The 21,172-nt window shown below is 42.5% G+C and overlaps 4 protein-coding genes across 5 annotated transcripts in view; all 4 read right to left on the bottom strand.

Moving 5' to 3' along the window:
* Nucleotides 1–13,464, bottom strand: part of LOC142390913 (homeobox protein Hox-C4a) — a 33,017-nt gene extending 19,553 nt beyond the window's left edge. Inside the window, exon 1 of the transcript XR_012770498.1 lies at nt 13,009–13,464. The gene's annotated coding sequence lies outside the window, so the exon portion shown is untranslated. The remainder of the gene's footprint in view (nt 1–13,008) is intronic.
* hoxc5a (homeobox C5a) lies at nt 1,773–4,501 on the bottom strand. The gene is made up of 2 exons (XM_075475676.1): nt 4,024–4,501; nt 1,773–2,856 (listed from the first exon to the last, which is right to left on the bottom strand). Exons 1-2 carry the CDS (start codon nt 4,499–4,501, stop codon nt 2,648–2,650), a joined length of 687 nt encoding a protein of 228 aa, XP_075331791.1. The 3' UTR covers nt 1,773–2,647.
* Nucleotides 5,519–7,753, bottom strand: hoxc6a (homeobox C6a). 2 transcript variants are annotated; one of them, XM_075475673.1, is made up of 2 exons: nt 7,098–7,753; nt 5,519–6,633 (listed from the first exon to the last, which is right to left on the bottom strand). In XM_075475673.1, exons 1-2 carry the CDS (start codon nt 7,492–7,494, stop codon nt 6,323–6,325), a joined length of 708 nt encoding a protein of 235 aa, XP_075331788.1. In that variant the 5' UTR covers nt 7,495–7,753; the 3' UTR covers nt 5,519–6,322. The 2 variants fall into 2 exon arrangements, with proteins under 2 accessions (XP_075331788.1, XP_075331790.1); XM_075475675.1 differs by having other exon boundaries at nt 5,519–6,630.
* A 3,033-nt stretch (nt 13,465–16,497) lies between the features above and the next one.
* hoxc8a (homeobox C8a) lies at nt 16,498–20,145 on the bottom strand. The gene is made up of 2 exons (XM_075475672.1): nt 19,438–20,145; nt 16,498–18,102 (listed from the first exon to the last, which is right to left on the bottom strand). The coding sequence occupies exons 1-2, from the start codon at nt 19,871–19,873 to the stop codon at nt 17,780–17,782; spliced, it is 759 nt and encodes a 252-aa protein (XP_075331787.1). The 5' UTR covers nt 19,874–20,145; the 3' UTR covers nt 16,498–17,779.
* Nucleotides 20,146–21,172: the final 1,027 nt, after the last annotated feature.

Raw genomic sequence — 21,172 nt, 5'->3', positions numbered from 1 at the left:
TTTTCTCCAGCTCGCACAGTAAATACATACAATGCATTTAACAACATAGCAAGATGATAGTAGGGACAAAATCCATTTATTTGCCACAGAGCCTCCAAAAAGGGTCGATTCTAAGGGACGCTACTCAGAAATAACCAAAAATATTTCCATTCACAAATCGCATGTGAGCAAGAGAGTCTCAGATAGTGTGTGTTAGAAAGAGAGGGAGGGAAAGGGTGGGTTGGATGGTGAGGAAGGACTCCAGATGATTTTTAATAGTTCTGTCTCACTTTTCATTTTCCTCACAGTCACTTTTTGTTTTTGTCTTTAAAAAAGAAGGTTTTCTTTTGTCGCACTGACAATATTGGCATGCAGAGCAAACTGTTGAATCAAGCAGTTTCTACCCATTGGGGTCAGAATTAAAAAATAATTTGTTTTTGTTAATAATATTATCACTACTTTGCCATTTAAAGACGAAAATGCAAGAGATTAACAAAATAATTCCGAAGCGATGCTGGTTTAAAACAAGTGCCATGTCCACAAAATGACCATGATCCGCATTTCTATATGATCCCTTTTTTTCCCCTGGTGAACTGAACATGCAGGTATCCTTTAAAATATACTGAAACGAACATTTGCCATCTATTTCAATAACATGACATCTGCATTTATATTAATTGTCAGTAAATAGCGTTGATTTCGGAGTTGGACGGCTGAACGTCCGCGCAATCATAGTCAAACTAAGATTAAACAAAAGCGACATTTTTCAGGCTGAAATAACGGCACAGACGCGGGCCTCTTAGTCAAAGTTAAAAGCAACTTACAGCCGCAGCTCGTAGACCTCCGCACCGCTCCACTCCACAGTCCGGAGAAAGGTACTGCATCCTCACTGCCACAAAGCCCTTTCTTCCTCCGATAAGGGGAAGCCAGCAGCTGCGATTCCGGACAGTTAAGATTATATATGATGTGTATATATCGAAGGTTTGTCAGCTCTTCCAGGCCATAAAACCCACTTAAATGACACCACGTGCTTCCCATGCACCATTCACAGGCCCTGCTTGGGGCAATTGGCATATGTAACCTTGTAAACTTTAAAATACCCTAAAAGAAAGACATACAAAAAGGGATTGAATACGTCGTCCACGTATAGGTTAGGCCCAACAGAGAGCAGAGAAAGTGGACGCTTAGCTGGCCGGTTGTCTTAACGTGCAGGAAGCTCAGTAGGAAGCTTTTAGTTTGGGAGGTGAGTTGATTTTTTTTTTAATTTTCTTTAAGTAGTGGTAGAGAGAAGAATTGCCTCATGACCTCAGGCTATTCTGCGTCATATCTCCACGAACGTTGCTGTTGAATTCAGGCACCCAGCAAGTGGCTTGATTTTATGTCCTCTATAATACTCAACAGTGCTGCTTTAACTACATTGGTATTAAAGAGCAGGGCGATATCATAAAGTGGCCATATGGCCTTTTCTCTGATGACGCGTCAGCGTGAGGAGACAGGAAAGCAAAGTTTAGCGTCCATGTTGTGTTGTTATCACAGGCTAGTGTGTCCCTTCCTTCGCTGACAAAACAGGAAACGGAGTGTGCCTGTGGTGTGGTGGAAGAGGGGCAATAAAGTTTTATGAGGGCTTTAAACTTCAGAGCGCGTTTGTCAGCCTGAGAAATTCTGGGGAGAGCTAAAGAAACGTGACCAAACCAAAGAATTCTACACTTAAAGGACGTGCAATTTATTCAGAGAATACATAGCTTTAGAAAGAAAAAAAAAAAAAAGCAGTAATTATAAGTCAACTGTATTAATTTCTCGAATAAACCCTGGTATGAGGGGGGAATTATAGAATTGGGCACACTGACAGTGGGATATTTCCTCAATTTTAATGATTTTATTGGTTACAATCCACAAACAGGCCATCTATCAGTTAGTCCAGGCCTTGGCTTTTCCAGACACCTTTAGTTGACAAAGGGGGAAAGAGATAGCTTCATTGCACATTACATTATTATCACATATAAACACTGAAGTACACATGTTTCAGATTCATAGGAATATGACATAAAACAGGGATGATGCCTTCACAGGAATCCACTCACAAAGACATTGCTTACTGAACACACCACACGTTCAACAACACCCTGACTGCAACACACTGCTTTTAAAAGAAAAAGAAACGAGAGGGAATGTCGTTTTGAACACTTTGCTTATAGGACAAGTTGTGATTTATTTAGTATTTTCTTGATTCACTGACCTTAAATTTGAACAACATTATGACATAGCTGGAAGGATGCAGGCCACCGCCCAGCCGCAACTTACACTTACCCTAACCATGAGCACAGAGTATTAATATTGTGCAGCTTTTAAGTGCAATGCAGACCAAAGCCTGGCAGCGTCAGGGCTCCCCTCAACCTCCTGTTCCCTTCGCGCAGTAAAGTGAGGTTATCATCGCATGGGCGGCAAATTAATTTAGAAATGTAAACCGATTGATCAAAGTGAGTGATATTCAATACATTAGGTCCCAAACTGCAGCAAGTGACACATAATTGGTGATGAAGCACGCAGAGCGGTGTCATGATGTCATTGCTCCTAGCGGTTCATCCGAAGGTCAGGCGGCACTCCAGCACTGTGCAGTCAGTGAGGGGCTGAAAACGTGCTGCATGCACCCAGTTCACTGGGTACACTTTTACTCCTTCACTTTGATCTTTGAGTCCTTCTTCCACTTCATTCGTCTGTTCTGGAACCAGATTTTGATCTGCCTCTCGTTTAGACACAGATTGTGGGCGATCTCTATGCGCCTGCGGCGGCTCAGGTACCGGTTGAAGTGAAACTCTTTCTCCAGCTCCAGAGTCTGGTAGCGGGTGTAACTGGTCCTGGACCGCTTACCCTCCGATTCTAAAGTGGTATTGAAATAAGTTAGTTTTCAATAGCAATGTAATTGTCAATAAATATTAATAATAGATTAAGATATTATTGCATTAGATAAATCTCGGTTACCCATAAACTGCAAGCAAAGATCTACCCACTTAGCCCCCCTTCCAGCCCAGCGTTTAAAGATCAAATATTTTCACACTACTTAATCTAGCCAGATAATACTGTGGATTTGTGCAATAAAAAATTATGATGTGCTGATAAGGATGGTTGGCCAGATACTATAAATATACTAAGCGTAAACTAAGAGGGCCCTCTTCATCGCTTCAGACATAAAGAACAATATTATTGGTTAATAAATCGTCTTTAATTTCAATATGTAAAATCAGATAATTGTAAAATGTGGGCCTCCTTTTAGACACTGCATCAGTCTCATACAGCGCCACAGCAGTGTAGAGGAGTATAATGTCGTGGGAGCAGAAACGGATATGTACAGTCCAAATAAGTGGAATTAATAAACGGAAACTGATGTTTTCCAGATATTTATCTATTTATAGACTGACACAGTGCCAAGTAAAGCCACAGGCCTGTGCTGCTGGACTTTCATTTTTGTAACATCCATGTGTGCTCCTAGATATTTACATAACGTGGGAACTAAAAACAGCTTTCGTGGCTTCTTTTTTTGTGTGTGTATTTACAGTCCATCTTGCAGTCTAAATAGTCAGCCAGTGGTTTAAGGGCACGCAGAAGGAGCATGCCTATTCAAATCTTTTCGAGGTGAAAAGTTCATGATTGGGTCAGGGCATTGGTGTTTCCCAGAGTTCAATTTAGGGCTAAAGCTTTTACTTTCTCAGAGCCTCCTGGTGTAAAACATGAACAAAAAGGGCAAAAAACTAACGCTCTGATTTGGATATGTGATATTATTTCGTAGTTTTATCATAGTTTTGGTCTCTTATCCAATCATACGACCATAAATCACACCACAGATCACCTCTTCACCGTAACAGAGCAGGTTTACGAGCAATGGATGCCTTTGTCATAAAATTTATGACCACGAGTTTTTATTATTTCCTGCGTTTGGCCTATAAAACTCATGAGAGACAGTGGAACGAGCGAAAAGAAGGGTTGCTACGTTAAGAGTGTATAAGGGAAAGCATCTTAGCCGCACTTTAGAAAAGAGGCAAACTTTACCGTGGCTCATGTGCAGTTTTGTCATCCATGGATAAATCTGTGGCCGCTGCTCACTGTCCTGACGCTGGTTGACATTTGTGTTTCGTTTCACTGATTGCGTGTTGTCCGCGTTTTTGTCGCTTTCCTGGTTCTGGTTGCCGCCGGATTTGGCGCTCCTGTCCGGGTCTCTGTCTACCCCGAGTCCCAGCAGCGTGCTGCTGCCGTAGCTGAGCCCGCTTGCGTCCACGGACGAGCTACTGGAGACCATGGTTATCTGTGGTCCTGACGGGAGAGGAGTATCCGTGCTGCCACGCAGGCTAGTTTTCATCTCCTCCCGTTCGACAGAGGTCGTGGGGACGGGACAAGAGTAAATCCCGTTCACATTAACACCCTCATAGCGGCTGGACCTGCGCCCAGAAAGATCGAAACTAAACATAGTGTTAGGAGAAGTTGTATCGCTTGTTTGCCTGAGACCGGAGCTGTCAACATAGGAGCTCATTTCAAATTAGCACCGACACTTTCTTTTTTAAACTACACAGGGCTGCGGGAAGGGAGTTGCGGGTATTTCCTTGTTTTTGTTGATCATTGCTTTTCTTTGTAGCCGCTTTTGGAAAATTCAGAGCTGTCTGCCTTAAAAAAAATAATCCAGGATTTATACGTGGAGAAGGCTTTGGTATCTTTTTTTTTTTTTAATTCTTGATCCGGCGCGCGCTGCCCAAATATGGGGTATTTGTATGCGATCACGTGCGCATGTTGGCCAGTCATAAATTGGCTTGATACTCAATGGGGATATTGATGAATAGGAGAAACGTGTCCGGTAAACTTTGAGCTGTTGGTTGTTGGGGACCAGGCAGGGGTGTTTAGCGCAAAAAGGGCAGGACAGTAAGACAAGAGCGTCATCTGGCGTCTGGAATGGAGAAAGGACGGTCAGCAGCGGCCAGAGCTCTCTGCCACTGACCCACTAAGGGTCCAGTAGTGTACTCTTAATAATAATAATAATAGTAATAATGATAATAATAATTCTAATAATTGTAATAATTCTAAAAATAATATTAGGTTGAAATATTTTAGGCATGCATTTCTTGAAACATGAACGTTGCTGTCGTCGCTGTGACTTTGTATTATTGTAAAGCAGCCGGAGGGAATGTCGGAATGTTATGGTGTTTATACTGTCCAAAAGCTCATTCCTGTTCTCCCGTGATACCAACCAAAAAAAAGGGTCCCAAAGTTAATTCTAAAGAGGCAGAATTTAGCTTAAAACGCCTCTCCTAGCCTAACTGTTTCCGTTTGCCTGTACAACCTACTGAATATTAAACAAAACAAAAGGAAAACAACTCGTGATGAAATGAAAGAGTAACGGCAAAAACTTTCACGGTCATACACTCTTTGGGGCTCCAGTGAAAACCCTGCCTTTTCAAAGACGTCTGAAGCCATGTCGCAAAATGGCAAACGCACCCAACAAGACAGACAGAACCAGGGCGAAAGTTTTACAAAGATTTTATTTCATGATACACAGTTATGACAAAACATGAACCTCTTTTTAACTCTCAAACAAAAGTGGAGAATTACTAAGTGTACAAATATCCCACATGAAAGGCCTATTGTGTGAAATGATCGAAAACAAGGCGTTAGGCGCAATTTTTACATACCGCAGCTCCTAACAAAGCGCGTAAATGCACAGGTACTCACGGGATTGACATAATATACTGTTGCTTTTATTATATACAGGTATTTCAGTTGTGTTAGCGTGTGGATTGGACATTCTCCGTGCAACTTCCAGGGCCCTTTATCCGCGGACGATTCAAGTACTAGTTTACACTGTGGTCAAGTGAGTGTCCGCCTGGTCCTTTTTTTTTCCCTTGCGTAATGCCGTGGAATGTGCATGTACAATAATGAGCTAAGTCAAACCAACACTGTATTACGTGTGGTGATCAAAGAGTTCACAGTGATGGATGGGGTGTGGGTGGTAAATACACAGATTTCCTGGTATGGCAAATAACGCAGAAAATAATACTTCTTTTTATTTTCACAATACAGGGTGGGACATAGCAATAATAATAATTATAATGATACTAATAATAATAATAATAATAATAATTATAAAAAAAACCCTCAATGCTCCAAATGTCACAGAGACCAAACTGTGGCTGAAATAATTCGGATTTTCTAAGGCTCCACACACTCCTGTGGTCAATATGAGATAAAGAGCAGCAGGGCAGCCATCATGCAGTGAAGTCGCTCTCAAGTCCATATAGATTTTTAGGTAGTTACGTTGGATTTGAATGGTAATCAGGTGATTTCCCCCTCCCTCTTCTTATGACTATTCTTTCTTCTTGTCCTCATCCTTCCCTTCTTCAATTGCGCCACCGCGTTCCTCTTCTTGTGTGGCTCCTGTCTGTTCGCTTCCAGACACCGTGGAGGTCAGGTTGCTCTCTTTCTTCCATTTCATGCGTCGGTTCTGAAACCAGATTTTGATCTGCCGCTCTGTCAAACAAAGCGCGTTTGCGATTTCGATGCGTCTGCGCCTGGTCAGGTAGCGGTTGAAGTGAAATTCCTTCTCCAGCTCTAGTGTTTGGTAACGAGAGTATATTTGGCGTCCTCTGCGTCTGTCCGTCCCGTAGCCCACTCCTGCTGGAATATAAAGTAAAGGCACTAATTTAATCGCTTACAAAGCCAAGTCACGCTTCACATGCAAACATGCCTCTGCCTGTGGTCTGATTATACTTAAGGCGGTACTTAATCAGATAGCTGATCTCAAATTGTGCCACACTTTTAGAGCGAGAATCTAAATCTACAGCGAAAGAAAAAAGGAAAATGCAATGAATGCATACAATCTTATCTCCAAGAGTATAGTTGCCTTATTATGCAAAATTATGGAAACATCCTAACACATCCTTTCTGTCTCATTTTACCGATCATGGCCACTATATCATTCTTAAAATGAAAGGTGTTTGTTTGCACATGTTAGAACCCATCTACAAGTCGAGAGGATACAGTAATGTTTTATGAGGCCATAAAAAGTAACTTACTCTCTTGGTAAGACAAATCGTAAAACTGGCCCATTTCCTTAATTTATTTGTCGTAGTAAAACTCACCGCTGTGTGAGTTCATTCGCTGCATCCACGGGTAGATCGGGATGTTACTTTTCTGGTCCTGGGATCCTGCTCTTCCTTGATCCAGACTGTACTCTTGAGCAATGTGGCTTTGTGTGTTGAGTCCCATGTTTGTTTGTCTGCAGCTGGGCAGCACGTCCTTGTCTTGAAGAAACACATTTGATCCGTACTCATACTGTGTTCTTCCAGAGCCAAAAACGACATTATCTTGAGGGGAGTAGAAAGGTGCATATATCCGATTCTGGGTCACGGCAGCGCCGTAGGACGAAAAATGTCTGACTGTGTCATAGGTGGTGGAGTTCAGGGGGACGTTAGGCAAAATATCTTGACCACCGGATAAATGGCAGGAGAGCGACGGGTTTGCGAAATAAGAATTCATACCTTGCTTGTAACCCTCTCTCCAACTCTCCCCACTTCTTTATCGGTCTCTTTTCAATCTCCTTCTCAGTAAATCTTCTTCCCGTCTGTGTCAACCAACCACACGTTTCTCCAAGATCTTCAGTTTTTTCCTCGACTTTCTGCCTCTCTAACTGGAAGTGGGCTACTTTGAGGATTGAATATTATTAATTTCCAATCTCCGGTTAAGACGCACAAACCCGAGTGTTATAGCCGAGGCTTGGCTCGGTGAGAGACAATATGACAATGTCAGCTGACCATTCTCAACCAATTGAGACGCAGGAGTTGAGGCGAATCTGTAGCTTTTAGCTCAGAGCTTGAACATTAGTGCTAAATGCCGATAAACACAACGTAGACTTGGAGAGGCACACTATCCAGCTTGGCTGGATAAGAAGTTTTTGGCTTGAAGTTTAAGAGTATGTCGTTTTTAAAAGGAAACCACAGCGCAGAATGTGGCCAAAGACGTTCAGTGCAGTGATTACATAGTAGGGAAGCAGGAAATCTGGATGAAAGTACACGAAAACATGTCCATGTGCAATTCAGGAAAAAAAAAAGAAGCTATTTTGATATACAATACAGAGCTCTCAACTGAAATACTAACTTCGTGTGTATGAGTGTGTGTGTGTGTGTGTGTGTGTGTGTGTGTGTGTGCGCGCGCGCGCGCTCGTGCGCGTGCGCGTGTTGTTAAGTCAGATTTTATTTCACAACACCACAGCAGAGTTAGAGGCTACAGCAGCTGCTCTCAGTAGTTGCATTTCTATTAGGATCCAAACGAATATGAGGCATTCAATGTTTATCTCAGCCAAATCAAAGAGTTCCCAACTAACTCTTAATGTGTCCTTTGTGTATGAATTATCTGGCAAGTGAGCACTTTCCATGCTTTAGCAGCGAACTGGGGGAGGGTGTAGGTGGTAAGAATGCGTTTATGGTCTCTCTTCTGTGAGGGCAATAAAACAAGTGACGTTCCCCAGCTCACCAACAACTATCTCTGCAGCAAAGCTTTGCAACTCAGGCAGAAATCTACCAGGTTCAGAAATGAAAGCGTTGCACAGCATGAGGAGGCAAAGCTAAAGAAGGGAGGGAAACCGCGTGCAGGTACAGCCTTAAGAACTATTATTAAGAATTTCTACTGAGAAAATGACTTCTCACATCATCTTGAAAAGAAAAGAAAGGGGGAAAAATCACTTTGGCGATTTGATTGTCCAGCAAGACGTCAGACAAACTCATCCACAGGCCAGCTGTGCCCGGTGTTCACTGTACTTGTCAGGTACAGTCTCTTCAACTCCCAGCAATAAAGTGCACGCTTCAGATCAATTTTTCACACCGAAGAGTCAAACACAGCGGGCTGAAATCTCTTCACAGATGTTTGCGTCTTTTTTTGTTTTGCTCTGATCTGATACCTCGACATTCCCTTGACACAAGCAGAGGAAACAGGAACCGATAATTACCTCTGCAGCAAATTGTGGGTTTGAAAATCACTTTGGAGGTTTTGTATAAATCTGGCACACCTTAAACTCCTATTAAGGCAATATGGGCTGCTTCCTAAATCGTAAAATATTATTTCACGGAAAGCAGCCTGTCCGCTTTTCTGAATTAATTCATGAGAGAGAAAAAAAAAAGAAAGTTTAGAACACCGCATTTTATCTTACAAATGTCCCATTCCCCCCAATTTAGATGCTTTTAAACGGCATGAAAAATAAAACTCTATACATGCACTTGAAAGAGCAATTTCGCATTATCTCTCCGTTTTGCATCCAGCCATAATAGATGCCAATAAAATAATCAATAATACTATTGAAAATGTCTGCTCAAACGCAGTCGCTCTGGTACAGCAGCCTATTGGTTCAGCTCAGTTATTTCTTCAACAGAATCCTAAACGTGCAACACTATTTGGTCTGTTGTTTGGGATCTTGGAAAGCCCATAAAAAGAGACAAGAACAAAGAGAAGGAAGTAGCTGGTGCAATAAAAGTTTCTCGTCGCCTGTTCGTGGCCATATGTGACATCCGCACCGCAGAGGATTCAGGCAACAAAAAAAAAAAAAAAAAAAGCAAAAAAGTTGTAGACTGTAACGGACAAACGCCGTTGTCCTAGTATTGTTTCTTTTGTGGGGGGCTATTTTCTTCTCCTTTTCGATATGAAGTTACGAATTAGTTGGTGACGAGGTAAAAAAAAAAACATGCACGAAAAGACGAATTTTGTTTTAGGATTTACACAATTTTTCATCTTTCAGTGTCGGAGAAAATAACTATACATCCCATGTTGGACACAAAATGTGACCTCATCCCTTTGACTGCTGCCTGATTTGCATTTAAACGCTGTAAAAGGCTACATGTGAGAAAAAAAATCGTCCCTCAGCAGTGTGACTTTCTTAATTTGTCATGCTCACGGTGTCAGAAACAGGATGCGTATTGGCCTTGTGAACGCCATCGGTTAGTTTGACCATTTCCATTGCCTTTCACGCAATTTGTAAAGTCTCTGTAAAAGCGTTTGATATCAGCACAACTTTTAATGGCCACTGTACAAATAAAAGAGATGGGAATTATTTTGCTTTACAAACACAGCTTTTTTTCTTCCCCCCTTTTTTTGTTTCTCTCTCTCTCTCTCTCTCTCTCTCTCTCTCTCTCTCTCTCTCTCTCTCTCTCTCTCTCACACACACACACACACACACACACACACACGCACACACACACACACACACACACACACACACACACACACACACACACACACACACACACACACACAAACAGGAAAAACACGCTCGTCCATAAAGTTGAGGCTGTAAATAAAGGCTGAACAGTGAAGCCAATGTGTGGACTGGAATGCAGCAGAGGTTGTGTCAGTGTGCAGAATCAGAAAGGTCATTCTTTCCTCAGAGTTTTAGTGTTTTATTGCGGCCCGTGAGGCAAATCACATGCACGGCTTTTGATGCACGAAGAGAGGAAGCCGTTTGGTTCACGTTTCTACGATTTTAAGGAAAGGACATTTTGCACTATGACGAATGAGTGAACAGGAGAGAATCTCGGACAAAAATGTTGTATTTGAAATGATGGTCTGTATAAACAGAGGGAAACAACACTTAGCATTAGTGATTAATTCATGTGGACATGGCTTAATTTGTAGCTACTTAGCAGGTGATGTACATTAAAGCGTGAATTGTAGACGATTATCATCATCATTATTACTATTGTTATTACTATTATTATTATTATTACTAGCAGCAGTAGTGTTGGTTTTAAAATTACGCTAAAATGAGTTCATTCGCTCCCCAGGCCTAACTTTAACATTGTGCTCACCCGCAGCACAACAAGGCCCATCCACGTCTTTGAACCCGCAGCTTCTATAGCTACTCGCTTACAGAGAGCAGCTGCCATCCAACGGCACGACATAACTCAGCATTAGTTGTACGGGACCTTTAAAATTCTACATTATCAGCCATGATTAAAAACACAGCGAAGGAAGCAAAGTCTGGTCAGCCCTCGGTGCTTTTTCCTCTCCCCCACTCCTAATAAGGAGTAATTCACATACTAACAATGTAAAGCCCCTCTATAAGCACTTTGCCATCGCTGGCTGGCCCAATTAATGTCCGGAAGTGTTCGGCTTTATGCTCGTTAAGCACTCAGGAAGCTGTTGCCCAATGAGCGCATGTTGATCCACACTTCATAAATTATGACCATTAGAAGGCAAAATTTTTTGTCCTGTCGAGGTTTGTAAGTGAGGTTCTAAATGTGGTGATGCAGACATATTCATGACTTCATGAGGTTTTATGTGAGCATATCTCTGGTTTTAAAAACTCAACAGGGCTAAACAATAGGCTGCGGTTTTCCCCTCTTATTTCAAACAGATTTACCTAACAACCTAAATGGCATCTCTTAAATATACTGTCTGTCTGTCTCTTTCTCTCTGTAGGCACAGTGCTGGGCAAAAAGCGGACACGATCCATTGCAGCAGCAATGTTTCATAAGGGAAAAGCAAACAACGTAACAGTAGGTTATAAGACTTTAAAGGCTTCCGCAAGGAGACTTTGCCAGTTATTGTATTTTGGAAGATTGAAACGCGGAAATGCAGCAGCAGAGAGAAACACATGAAAGCAATTTATCACACAAAACAATATGTTGTCTGTGCACAGACAACAAAACTCAGAGGGGACTTTTCTTCAAGCTGAACTTTAAATGAGCAGAGATTACTGCCCCCCCCCCCCCCCCCCCCCCCCCCCCACTTGCTCACCCCTCCACCCCCCCCCAACACACACACGAACAATTTAAGATGCTTTTAGACTCTTCTGCAGTAGTTGCATGTTTGTTTAAATATTACCTAGCGGTGCTGGGCTATTTCTGTATTTTATTCTGCATTTATTTCTTGCACACAGTTGTCGCTCCAGTGAGGAGCTTCTTTTTTTAAATAATTTATTTAGTAAATTGTAATGTTGAGAGAATGTTGCTGATTTGTAATTTTCTTATTTTTTCCTCCACTCAGATCAAATCTGGGAAAAAAAACGTCCAAGAAACTGAGTTGTGTTTGATGCACCTTTCATTTATGACGTAGTTGTGATGCCCCTGCAGTTTACAACGCCATTCCCACTCATGTTAAATGTTTGATGTTATTGCTGCTGGTTTGAATGATAATGGGGGATATTTGTCATGATTATTTAAAAATGATTATTATCATTATTATTATTATTATTATTATTATTATCATGGCACAAATAAAATTTCGTGTTAACTTCTTATGACGTCGTCAGTGATTTATGTCGCGGATGGTCATCGCAGATGCATTACTACATCTGAACAGAACAACAAAAAGAGCCAGAATTTTCAGATACAAAAGCGAGGACAACAAATAAGACACACTCCTCGGTGTCAGCTCGAGCAGTAACACGCTGGCAGGAGTCAGCTGACATCCGCAGTGAACCGCCGCCGAAAACCAGCAGCCATAAACAACAAGACTCAACACCCGCCCACTTCCACATGCGACACCTCAGGTCGCTAGGGGGCACTGCCGGGAGCCACCAGCGTGTCCTAAATACTTTCAGGATATGTGTGCGTGTTTATGTGACATTAAAAAGCGTGATATTGTTCCTAGATGTTACTCATACTCATGGCTCCTGTGACAAGAGGCGTTGAAGCCACACGCAATTAGAGCACATCAGCCTGCTCTGAATGCAATTCTTCAGTTTCTGGTCACAAGGGCCTTGAGTGATGAGAAAGTTTACTATCAGAGTGCAATTCATTACAGCAGACTGGCACAGCACATCTAGGAAGCTCCCTTAATTCAGGCTAAGCCGGCCAGTGAATACGCAGGTGCTCCAAACAGTGAGGAATTAATGACAACTGCTCCGAGCATCAGCAGCCTCCCAGGCTACAGGTCAGGTCAACTACACACAACAGACACTTTCAGCTTGTGTGATCTCACGCGCTCACGTCATTCATCATTACGCATCAGCAATAGGACCAAAAAGAATACAGCAATAGGCCTACTGAAAGTGTGTAATCTTACCTGAACGTCACAACAAACTGCGGTCCAAAACAGCAGCTGGGGTCACAACGCCGAGAGGGGGGGGATATCAACACAGCGCGCATCTCCCGCTTACAGCTGCTTGTCGTCACACTCCGTCGATAAGGAGCCCATGGAGGCACGGTGTCTGACTGCCGAGAAAAGTCTTTTCTTGCTGGCTTGCTTGCTCTTTTTGCTTTCCCAGTCGAGGTTTTATTGCCTCCGGAGGAGGGGGGGCGATAAACGCAGGCAGCGGCTGGTAGAGGCGGCGACTGTCCAGAAGATCCCTCTGTCAGGAAGTCGAAGATCGGGTGAATATCACACGCAGCCGTGCACCAAAGTGGCTGTGCTGTATTTTTTCTATACATTAGAGTTAAAAAGAAAAGACGTTTCGTCGTCCCTGCTTAGTCTGCTGCTGATACAAGGGACGGTAGAGAGAATAGACAACAGCATAAAGTTCATGTTCATAGAGCGTGTGCCACGTGGCTGGCTACAGCCAATCGCAGAAAGGATTCAGTCGTAAACTTTTATTACTCAGCTGTAAATTTCTCCCTTTAACAACCAGGAATGTTTGCACCCATCGTATACTTCCTTTTTTTTCCTCCGATGGGACAAAAATAAAAAAAAACGGCCACACACCACATGAAGCGCAATGCCGAAATTTCCAATATGTCACAAATCAGGCATGCGTCCAAATATGACAGTTCCCTGTGCAGACAAGAGACGTGCCATAGCCTACCCAAGCCACGGAGGAAATGGGAAATTAAAGTGTGTGAGTAACAAGGGGAGATGTGCTAGGAAAGGATACAAAATATATCTTATATTACACTTAACTGAAGCCAAATTTTTACTTCATATGAGGGCCTATGCTTCGCATGACAGTAAGATGACAGGTTCAGTTCCCTCCTCACATTCAGCATCAACGAGATGTTCCATATGCAAGGAAAGTAAAGTACTATTATGACCGTCTCAATCTATTTTGTCTATTCCTTTTTACTTCAAGACAAGTGCAGTTTAAGCCTTGGGGATAAGACACACAAAATATCAGAACTATAACATTTGATGAAAAGCAGCCTACATGCGCTAAAAAACCTCAAGCAAACTTCCAATCAGAGCTGTGAGCCACACACAGAAAATTACACCTTTGGAAAATAAGGACATATAAGTTTTACATCATGGAAACGGGGAGAACATACGGCGGCAACAGGGTTTATGAGGTAATTTGCTGCACTTGACCAAATATTGATGTACGCACGAATGCGTGCAGCAATAGGATTCAAGATTTGGACTATAGACTAATACTTTAATTTGAGCCCCATTACGAATCACGCAAATCCAACCAGAGAAACATCTCTTCTGAACAATCTCATAACATGAAGTCAGGGAGACGAATATGATCGCATGTTTCCACTCATATAACAAAAGGAAAATTGTGTTACATACTTGGACGAGCGGTGCATCCTTGCAGGTCGAGATTTCCACAGTGAGCGGCGGCAAAAGGAGCCAAAAAGATGCAGGCCCATGTGAGCCGTGTCTTTACACCCCAATAAAGTTTACTGCAGCTACACTAAACTTTATTGGTAATGTCAACCCTCTGGTAAAAGTACACACACATACACAAAGAGGCAATCCTGGGTGCAGTATAGACGTGACTTAAGGACGCATCCGGGATTTTCTAAAGACTACAAGCCTGCAAAGAAAGAGTCCAAGAAAGAAAATAACACACCGTGTGGGAAGAAACAAACTGGAGATATGTAAAACTTAAAACTTTTTTTTATCTCATGATTCAATGAGATTAAAGAAAAATTGTTCATCTATAAATTAGGTTGCAGATTGTGCAACGCAGTCCGCGCTTTGACGCAAAAAAAGAAAAAAAGATAACGAAATCGAAAAGCTTTATTGTTGTTGTTTCCTATACATTCGTTCGAAACTGGTCTATGTTGGCATACTAGTAGCAGAGCAAACGGCTCCCTGTTCAATATTATTGTCCCATGTTTAAGTTCTTTTCCAATGAAAAAGTAAAAAGAAAGCACAACTAAAATAAATATCATCATCTGGAAATAAGAAAAGCTGTTTTCTAATCACCAGAACCAAGCATCACATTGAAAAAGACAAACAAACACACACAGACATCCTGTGAGAAATTATAATGTTCACTGGAGGATCAGTGAACACTCACACGTGTTAAAGCATTTGCATCCACCGTTTCTTCACATGTAACGGATAACTTCAGTTTATTCAAATAGTTTATAACTGAGCAAGAGGCGGACAAGCACTCTCCACATCAGGGCTTTGAATCTAAATAATTTAGATGCCTGACAATGAAAGTACGAATTACTGATGCCGTGTGACCTGACGGCTCTCGGCTGCAGGACCAGAAGGAAAGAATAGAAAAACAGATCATATTTCGGTGAATTTATTAGTCAAAAGTATGAAGATGAACATGGGAATCACATGTTTTGACAAATAGGGAGCAGATGTCTGTTTGGCTAATATGGTCGAACAGGTACTGCCACTTTACGCACGGCAATAACACCTCAAGCGACCTACACCGCTGTGCTGTTTGAGACAAGTTGCAGTGTTTGTTCCACGTCATTGCTGCCCGGAGTTTACATGGCCTGCTCTTTTTCTACGTTTCATGCACACCGTCACCACGAGAAGCAGCAGCAGCAGCGGCAGGACTGAGGAGGAGGAAACGTCGGCAGTTACCTGCACTTGGCCTCCCATTCGATTTCAACGCTCTGATGTGTTCCGGAGGTTTGTCTGGACACCAAGTTTCACACTACACCTTTGTGTACCTACCCCGCCCCCCACCCCCCTCCTCTCCCTCATGCTTTGCAATTACTTAGTCTGATTATTAACGCGACGCGTCAGGTGTTTGTTCGTCTCATCTCAAAGAGCCATTACTCATCCCAAGATTCATTAAGAAAAGCCTCGCGTCCTCCCCGAAGAGAGGAAGTTTGTTATTAAGAGGATGAATCAAAAACGATTCGGGCTGTGGAAGGTAGGCCTGCTGTGAAAAGTATTCGCAGTTTTTCCCTTAAAAGGTAAAGAAATAAATGTGCAAATGCACGTCTGACGTTTCCCTTTCTTTCCTCTTTTGCATGTTATGAGTTTGAAAGTTTGAATGATGCCGGGTGTGCAGCAGTCCTGCCTCCGTCAACAACTATGCAGGACGCGAAAGGGTCGAAAATAAAAGAAATCATCGAAGCATCAGCAATTTTTGCTTGTTTAGCCATTTTCCAAGTGAATTATTTTAATCGTTTGAGCAAATCTCCTCTGGAGGTGCTCCGGTGTTGGAACTGTTGGTCATTTTGAGTTATGAACGTTTCTCCAATATCTGAAAATACATTAATTTAACTCCATGTGCAAGACCAGATGTTTTCCTTCACTTACATATGAACCAGTTTGTAAGAATGGGAAGGGAGACTGGGGACAATGTGTTCAATGGGCGTTTGTATCAATAAAAAACCGAAATGAATGTGAGCCATCTTGTTTATTTGTGATTTTACATCAACAATGGCGGGGACACACAAATTCCGTCTTTCACAGGAGAAACAACAGGAAACGAGCATATTGTTAACATCAATATATAACAAGACGTACATAAAGATTATATTCAGTGCAAAACAACTACGCTATATCACCAGCACATTAAAATAAAAGTTCCCTTACTTTAAATTGGTTGTAATTGTAGCAGGTATTATCATACGCAGTAAATGTGCGTTATAGGCAGTTTTAGTTGTTGGGGAAATAGCTTGCAATCAAATCAGAGCGATGCCACACTTGTGTGGGTTAGAAACTCCGCAGGGACAAAGCTCTGAGTTTAGGTAGTGCCGTGGTACAATCTCAAAATTGCTTGCTTGGCTTTCAGCTTATCGTCTTCCCAAGACTCACAAATTGTCTTCTACAAGTGTTTATTGAATACTGGGTAAATGCTACACACATAACTTAATAATAGAAGGTTGATATAGAACACTTAAAATTAAAACCATATGAAATCTCTATATTCAGAAATCTCTATTGCAATTTCCCCAGGTTTAGGTAGCATCAAAGGATTTCAAACGGTTGCATTTCCCTGGTAATCCTAGAAAAAAAGATGTCTGAGGAGCTAAAGGATCTCTGTCTGGGCCATTCACATGAAAACAAGAAAAACAGTAACAGTAACAATCCTAATACTTAAACGTGTAGTTTATACATGGACTGTCAGCCAATGTAACTGCTGTGAAGATGTTTGAACACCAAGTTACAGGCCTACATTTGTTTAGCAGTTTCCGAGAGGCTATTCCGAGAGGATGTTCTTCAAATATGTAGGCTTGAATCTATTTACAACACAGGTCGGCGTTGGTCATCTTTTGATCTTATTCGTCTATGCTTTTTTTTTTAATAGAGAAAGTATATTACCTAAAAAAAAAAAGAAAAGAACAACAACGAAACAAAATAATAAAAAAAAAAACAGCTAAGCCATTTTCCATAACATGCGGTTTAATTGACCCTTTTTGTGTAAGGGTGAGAGTTCTATCAAAGAAAAACTGTCTACAAGCGTGTGTAGCTTCTCCAAATGGCAATACGCATCATGTTAGGACAATCGAGGGAAGGGAGAAATTTTGTCTATTTATGACAGCAATATTGGTGGGATTCCTGTTCCCTCTTGACAAAATGGAAGGATGGTCATAAAGTTGATGCTCTCTGCCTCCTTGTCTCTCCGTCTGTTTATGGGACCTCTCTTTTTTTCTCCTTTTCAGCCATATAACCATAAAAAGGACCATAAAAATCACTCCTTGCTCTCCTCTTTCTCTTCCGCTTCTTTCTCCTCTGCCTCTTCCCCTTCACCGTCCTCGTTGCCCTCTTCCTCGGCCTCTGCTTCGGCTTCGGCCTCTCCTCTCTGACCCGGAAACTTGTCTTTGTTGTTCTCTTTTTTCCACTTCATCCTTCTGTTCTGAAACCAGATCTTCACCTGCCGCTCGGTCAGGCTCAGGGCGTGGGACACCTCGATCCTTCTCTTGCGGGTCAGGTAAGGGTTGAAGAGAAACTCCTTCTCCAGTTCAAGAGTTTGGTAGCGACTGTAGGTTTGTCTCCCATTCCGTCTGCCTGGGGCTTGGATGAAATAAAGCGAGAGGTTAGGTGGTCTCACCACGGTCTCCTATAAGAACATTTAGATGACTGATAAATTTTTCTTCATTTGCTTTGTACCTCAGTCTGAATAGCAATCTAACCAAACCGTCATTCGCTGATAATGAACGGGGGAAATTATTTTGTTCCGACTGTTAGTTGAGTTAAAAAATAGAAGGTCTATTAACAGTAGCATTTCTCCGTCTATACATACCCTCACCACAAAAACAACAGAGCCCCTATTATGTTCGGAACCTGTAAATTGTCTTCCAACTGGCAATAAGTGACACTTAAATCTGTTGCATTTACAGAGGTTATCAACTGTGCGCTGCAACTTTTACACCCACCTCTGCAAACGGTTAGATAAGACCGTAGGCTACTTGCATTTTTGCAAAAGTGTACTATAGGCTATACACACGTTTATCAATTTAGAAAAAAAAACTATACTTAACTTAATGATACTCATTCCCTACCAACAAAAGTCATGCAATATTCTATTTAAGTAACTTGTCAGAAATTACTACTATATTTATTTTTAAAACAACATGGCCTGAACAAGCTTGGTTGAGAATTTCAGTCATACAAACACACACACACACACACACACACACGTAGGAGGAAAATAAGGAGGGAAAGTATGAAAACAGAAAGATGAGATAACCAACAGATGGGGACAGGCTAATGATGTATATCTCTCTGAGCAGATAAAGATGAAGCTCACACCTGTGTGGAGTTAATGTAGCCTGATAGCCTGAACAGAATGGTCCATGAATGGAATAGCAATATCCACAAAGCCTTATGGCTGTTTGAGTCTGAGCCACATTGGGCCTGTGGGTCAGATTACCCCTAAAACCCAGATTTTGGATAATCTGGGTGTGCTGTGTTTCAGTTAACCCTCCTGTCACTTTGAATGCTGCTGGTGTGCGTGGTATCATCATATCTTGAGCTATGACCGATTCGTCCCTCCTCATCGTGCGCTCAGAGTTTGTGAAATATCATTACTGAACGGCAATTGACTTAAAAGAGCTGTTGTTATGAGCTGTTGAATCTGCAATCCAGCGTTTGAAGGCACCTTTGAAATCAGCCCTGTATGGACATGTGCTGCTGAGTAACAGCAGCTTTCATCTCATTTTGTATGTGCCCCGTCACGTTCTCTAACTTATATAGTTGTTTAGTTTAGAAACATACTCCTGCATACCCAGGGATATTTAACACTCATGCACAGACACATACACGCAAGGCAGATACACGCTGAAGCGCACACATGAGCGCGCCACAGAGTAGCACAGAAAGAAAATTGAATAATGATATTTTTCTGACCGTGGGGTCTCATCCAAGGAAACATAAGACTGGGAGAGGAGTTTTGATTTAAGTGGCCTTGTCCTTCTCCGGGGTTAGAGCTGCTCGACGATTTACAGTCTGGGTATTGCGCTAAGCTTGCGTCTTGCTGGGTACCATAAAGCGTTTGCCTCGGAAGGGCTTCGTATCCATAAAATTTCGTTGCGTCTCCGTGGCAAGCTAAAGCGCAGGGGTTTTGTTGGTATCCGGGGTTGGAGATCCCCGTGGTCCCGTGGTGGAAAAAGTCCTGCACATGATGGGATGGGTGCTGAAAGCCCGGTGCGGCTGCTCCGGGTCCGTAAACCAACGTGTGGCTGCGGGCAACGCTTTGTGGAAACCTGCAGTCGTAGTAAGTTGGTTCCAGTGACTCGCTGCCTTTGTATTTAGAAAAAAGAGGGTTAACAAAATAGGAGCTCATGTTTAGTTAGCATCAAGCAGACGGGCTCTCTCGCAGTTGAATATCTCCTTTAGGATGATGGCAGCCTTTTGTTTAGGGTCCCAACTCGCACAGCGCACACAGCCAGACAAACCGGAACTGGGAGAAACGCTGCCCCTTTGGACAATCTACGGCAGCTCACTCTCTCTGAGCCGTTCCTCTCATCGGATTTCTCTCGCAGTCGTAAGTGTGTTTTCTTCCAGATTTTGCTGCCTCAAACCCGGCTCATGGCATGTGCTGTGGATGTGCGTTGGCTAAGGGTAAAGCTGCCTTGCTCCACCGGCACAGTCACAGGCGCTGCTCTTTTCTTTCTTTTTCCTTTTTTCAGCTTCCCACCCAACCGCCCCCACCACAAGCGCCTCCACCCCCCTCCACCCCTTCATCTTTCCATGACCGGTCAGACGTGGGCCCTACGTATATCCACCTTGAGGAGAGCTTCACTAATCATAACCCAACAATCTAAGAGGCTGTAAATATGATCAATGTTGTGTTTATCACAAAAAGCTTTGTTACATGCTGACCAATGGAGCAGTGAAACGGTTCAAACATAAAGAGTAGCGTGATGCATTTCCACAGTTGTCTGAATTTATAGTTTAGCTGGTTGCCTTTGCATAGGGCTTGGGACGTGTTTGAAGCAGGAGAGATCCCCACTTTTATAACCAGATAAAGCTGTTATGAGTTGGTATTTGCCCTGCTCGGCTCTAAAGCTCATTGCCTACTCGTTTCTAGCACACAGTTGACCTTTAAAGAGCTCCAGCAGGTCAGCATAGCATTTGCGAGCACTACAGTTTTGTGAAACAACATTAGAAATACAAAATCAACACCAACTAAAGCCAGTCTAGGGCCTGCGGGGAAAACAATGCGTTTAAGACAAAACATCCTCCTCGATGTAAGCCAGTAAAGGCCAAGGCGACACACTTGTGCCAGGCGCTGTAAAACACCGTCACACGCAAATATAAACACGACCTATGAATACTATGTGCCACTAACTGACCCCGTAAAACCGACGGGGATAAGCAGTAAATCTCCCACATGGTGGGGTTCATAAAATGTAACATTGGATGTTTAGCTGCAATCAACGCGCGCACGATCCCTCTGCTCAATAGTTGTACGTTCCCTCTCTCCCAATATGCCAGCGTGGTTTTGTGGGGTTACTGACGTTTTATACACATCATCGTAAAATATTAAAGGAGCACTGGGCGAATTTATAGACCTTTCACACTCAATAAATATGCAGATTGCCAATCACTTCTTGGGACTTTGAACTGGGACAGACGTTTC

Source organism: Odontesthes bonariensis, chromosome 10 (genome assembly GCF_027942865.1).
Source record: "Odontesthes bonariensis isolate fOdoBon6 chromosome 10, fOdoBon6.hap1, whole genome shotgun sequence".
In the NCBI taxonomy this organism is placed as follows: domain Eukaryota; kingdom Metazoa; phylum Chordata; class Actinopteri; order Atheriniformes; family Atherinopsidae; genus Odontesthes; species Odontesthes bonariensis.
This window is presented reverse-complemented; position numbering and strand designations above follow the sequence as displayed.

Excerpts from the sequence above, each read along its gene's own strand:
- hoxc5a (XM_075475676.1), bottom strand. The coding sequence starts at position 4,501 with ATGAGCTCCTATGTTGACAGCTCCGGTCTCAGGCAAACAAGCGATACA. Across the intron at positions 2,857-4,023 it reads AAAACTGCACATGAGCCACG|AATCGGAGGGTAAGCGGTCC; the intron begins GTAAAGTTTGCC and ends ATACCACTTTAG.
- hoxc8a (XM_075475672.1), bottom strand. The coding sequence starts at position 19,873 with ATGAGCTCCTATTTTGTTAACCCTCTTTTTTCTAAATACAAAGGCAGC. Across the intron at positions 18,103-19,437 it reads TCCTTGGATGAGACCCCACG|CCCCAGGCAGACGGAATGGG; the intron begins GTCAGAAAAATA and ends ATTTCATCCAAG.
- hoxc6a (XM_075475673.1), bottom strand. The coding sequence starts at position 7,494 with ATGAATTCTTATTTCGCAAACCCGTCGCTCTCCTGCCATTTATCCGGT. Across the intron at positions 6,634-7,097 it reads GCGAATGAACTCACACAGCG|CAGGAGTGGGCTACGGGACG; the intron begins GTGAGTTTTACT and ends TTTATATTCCAG.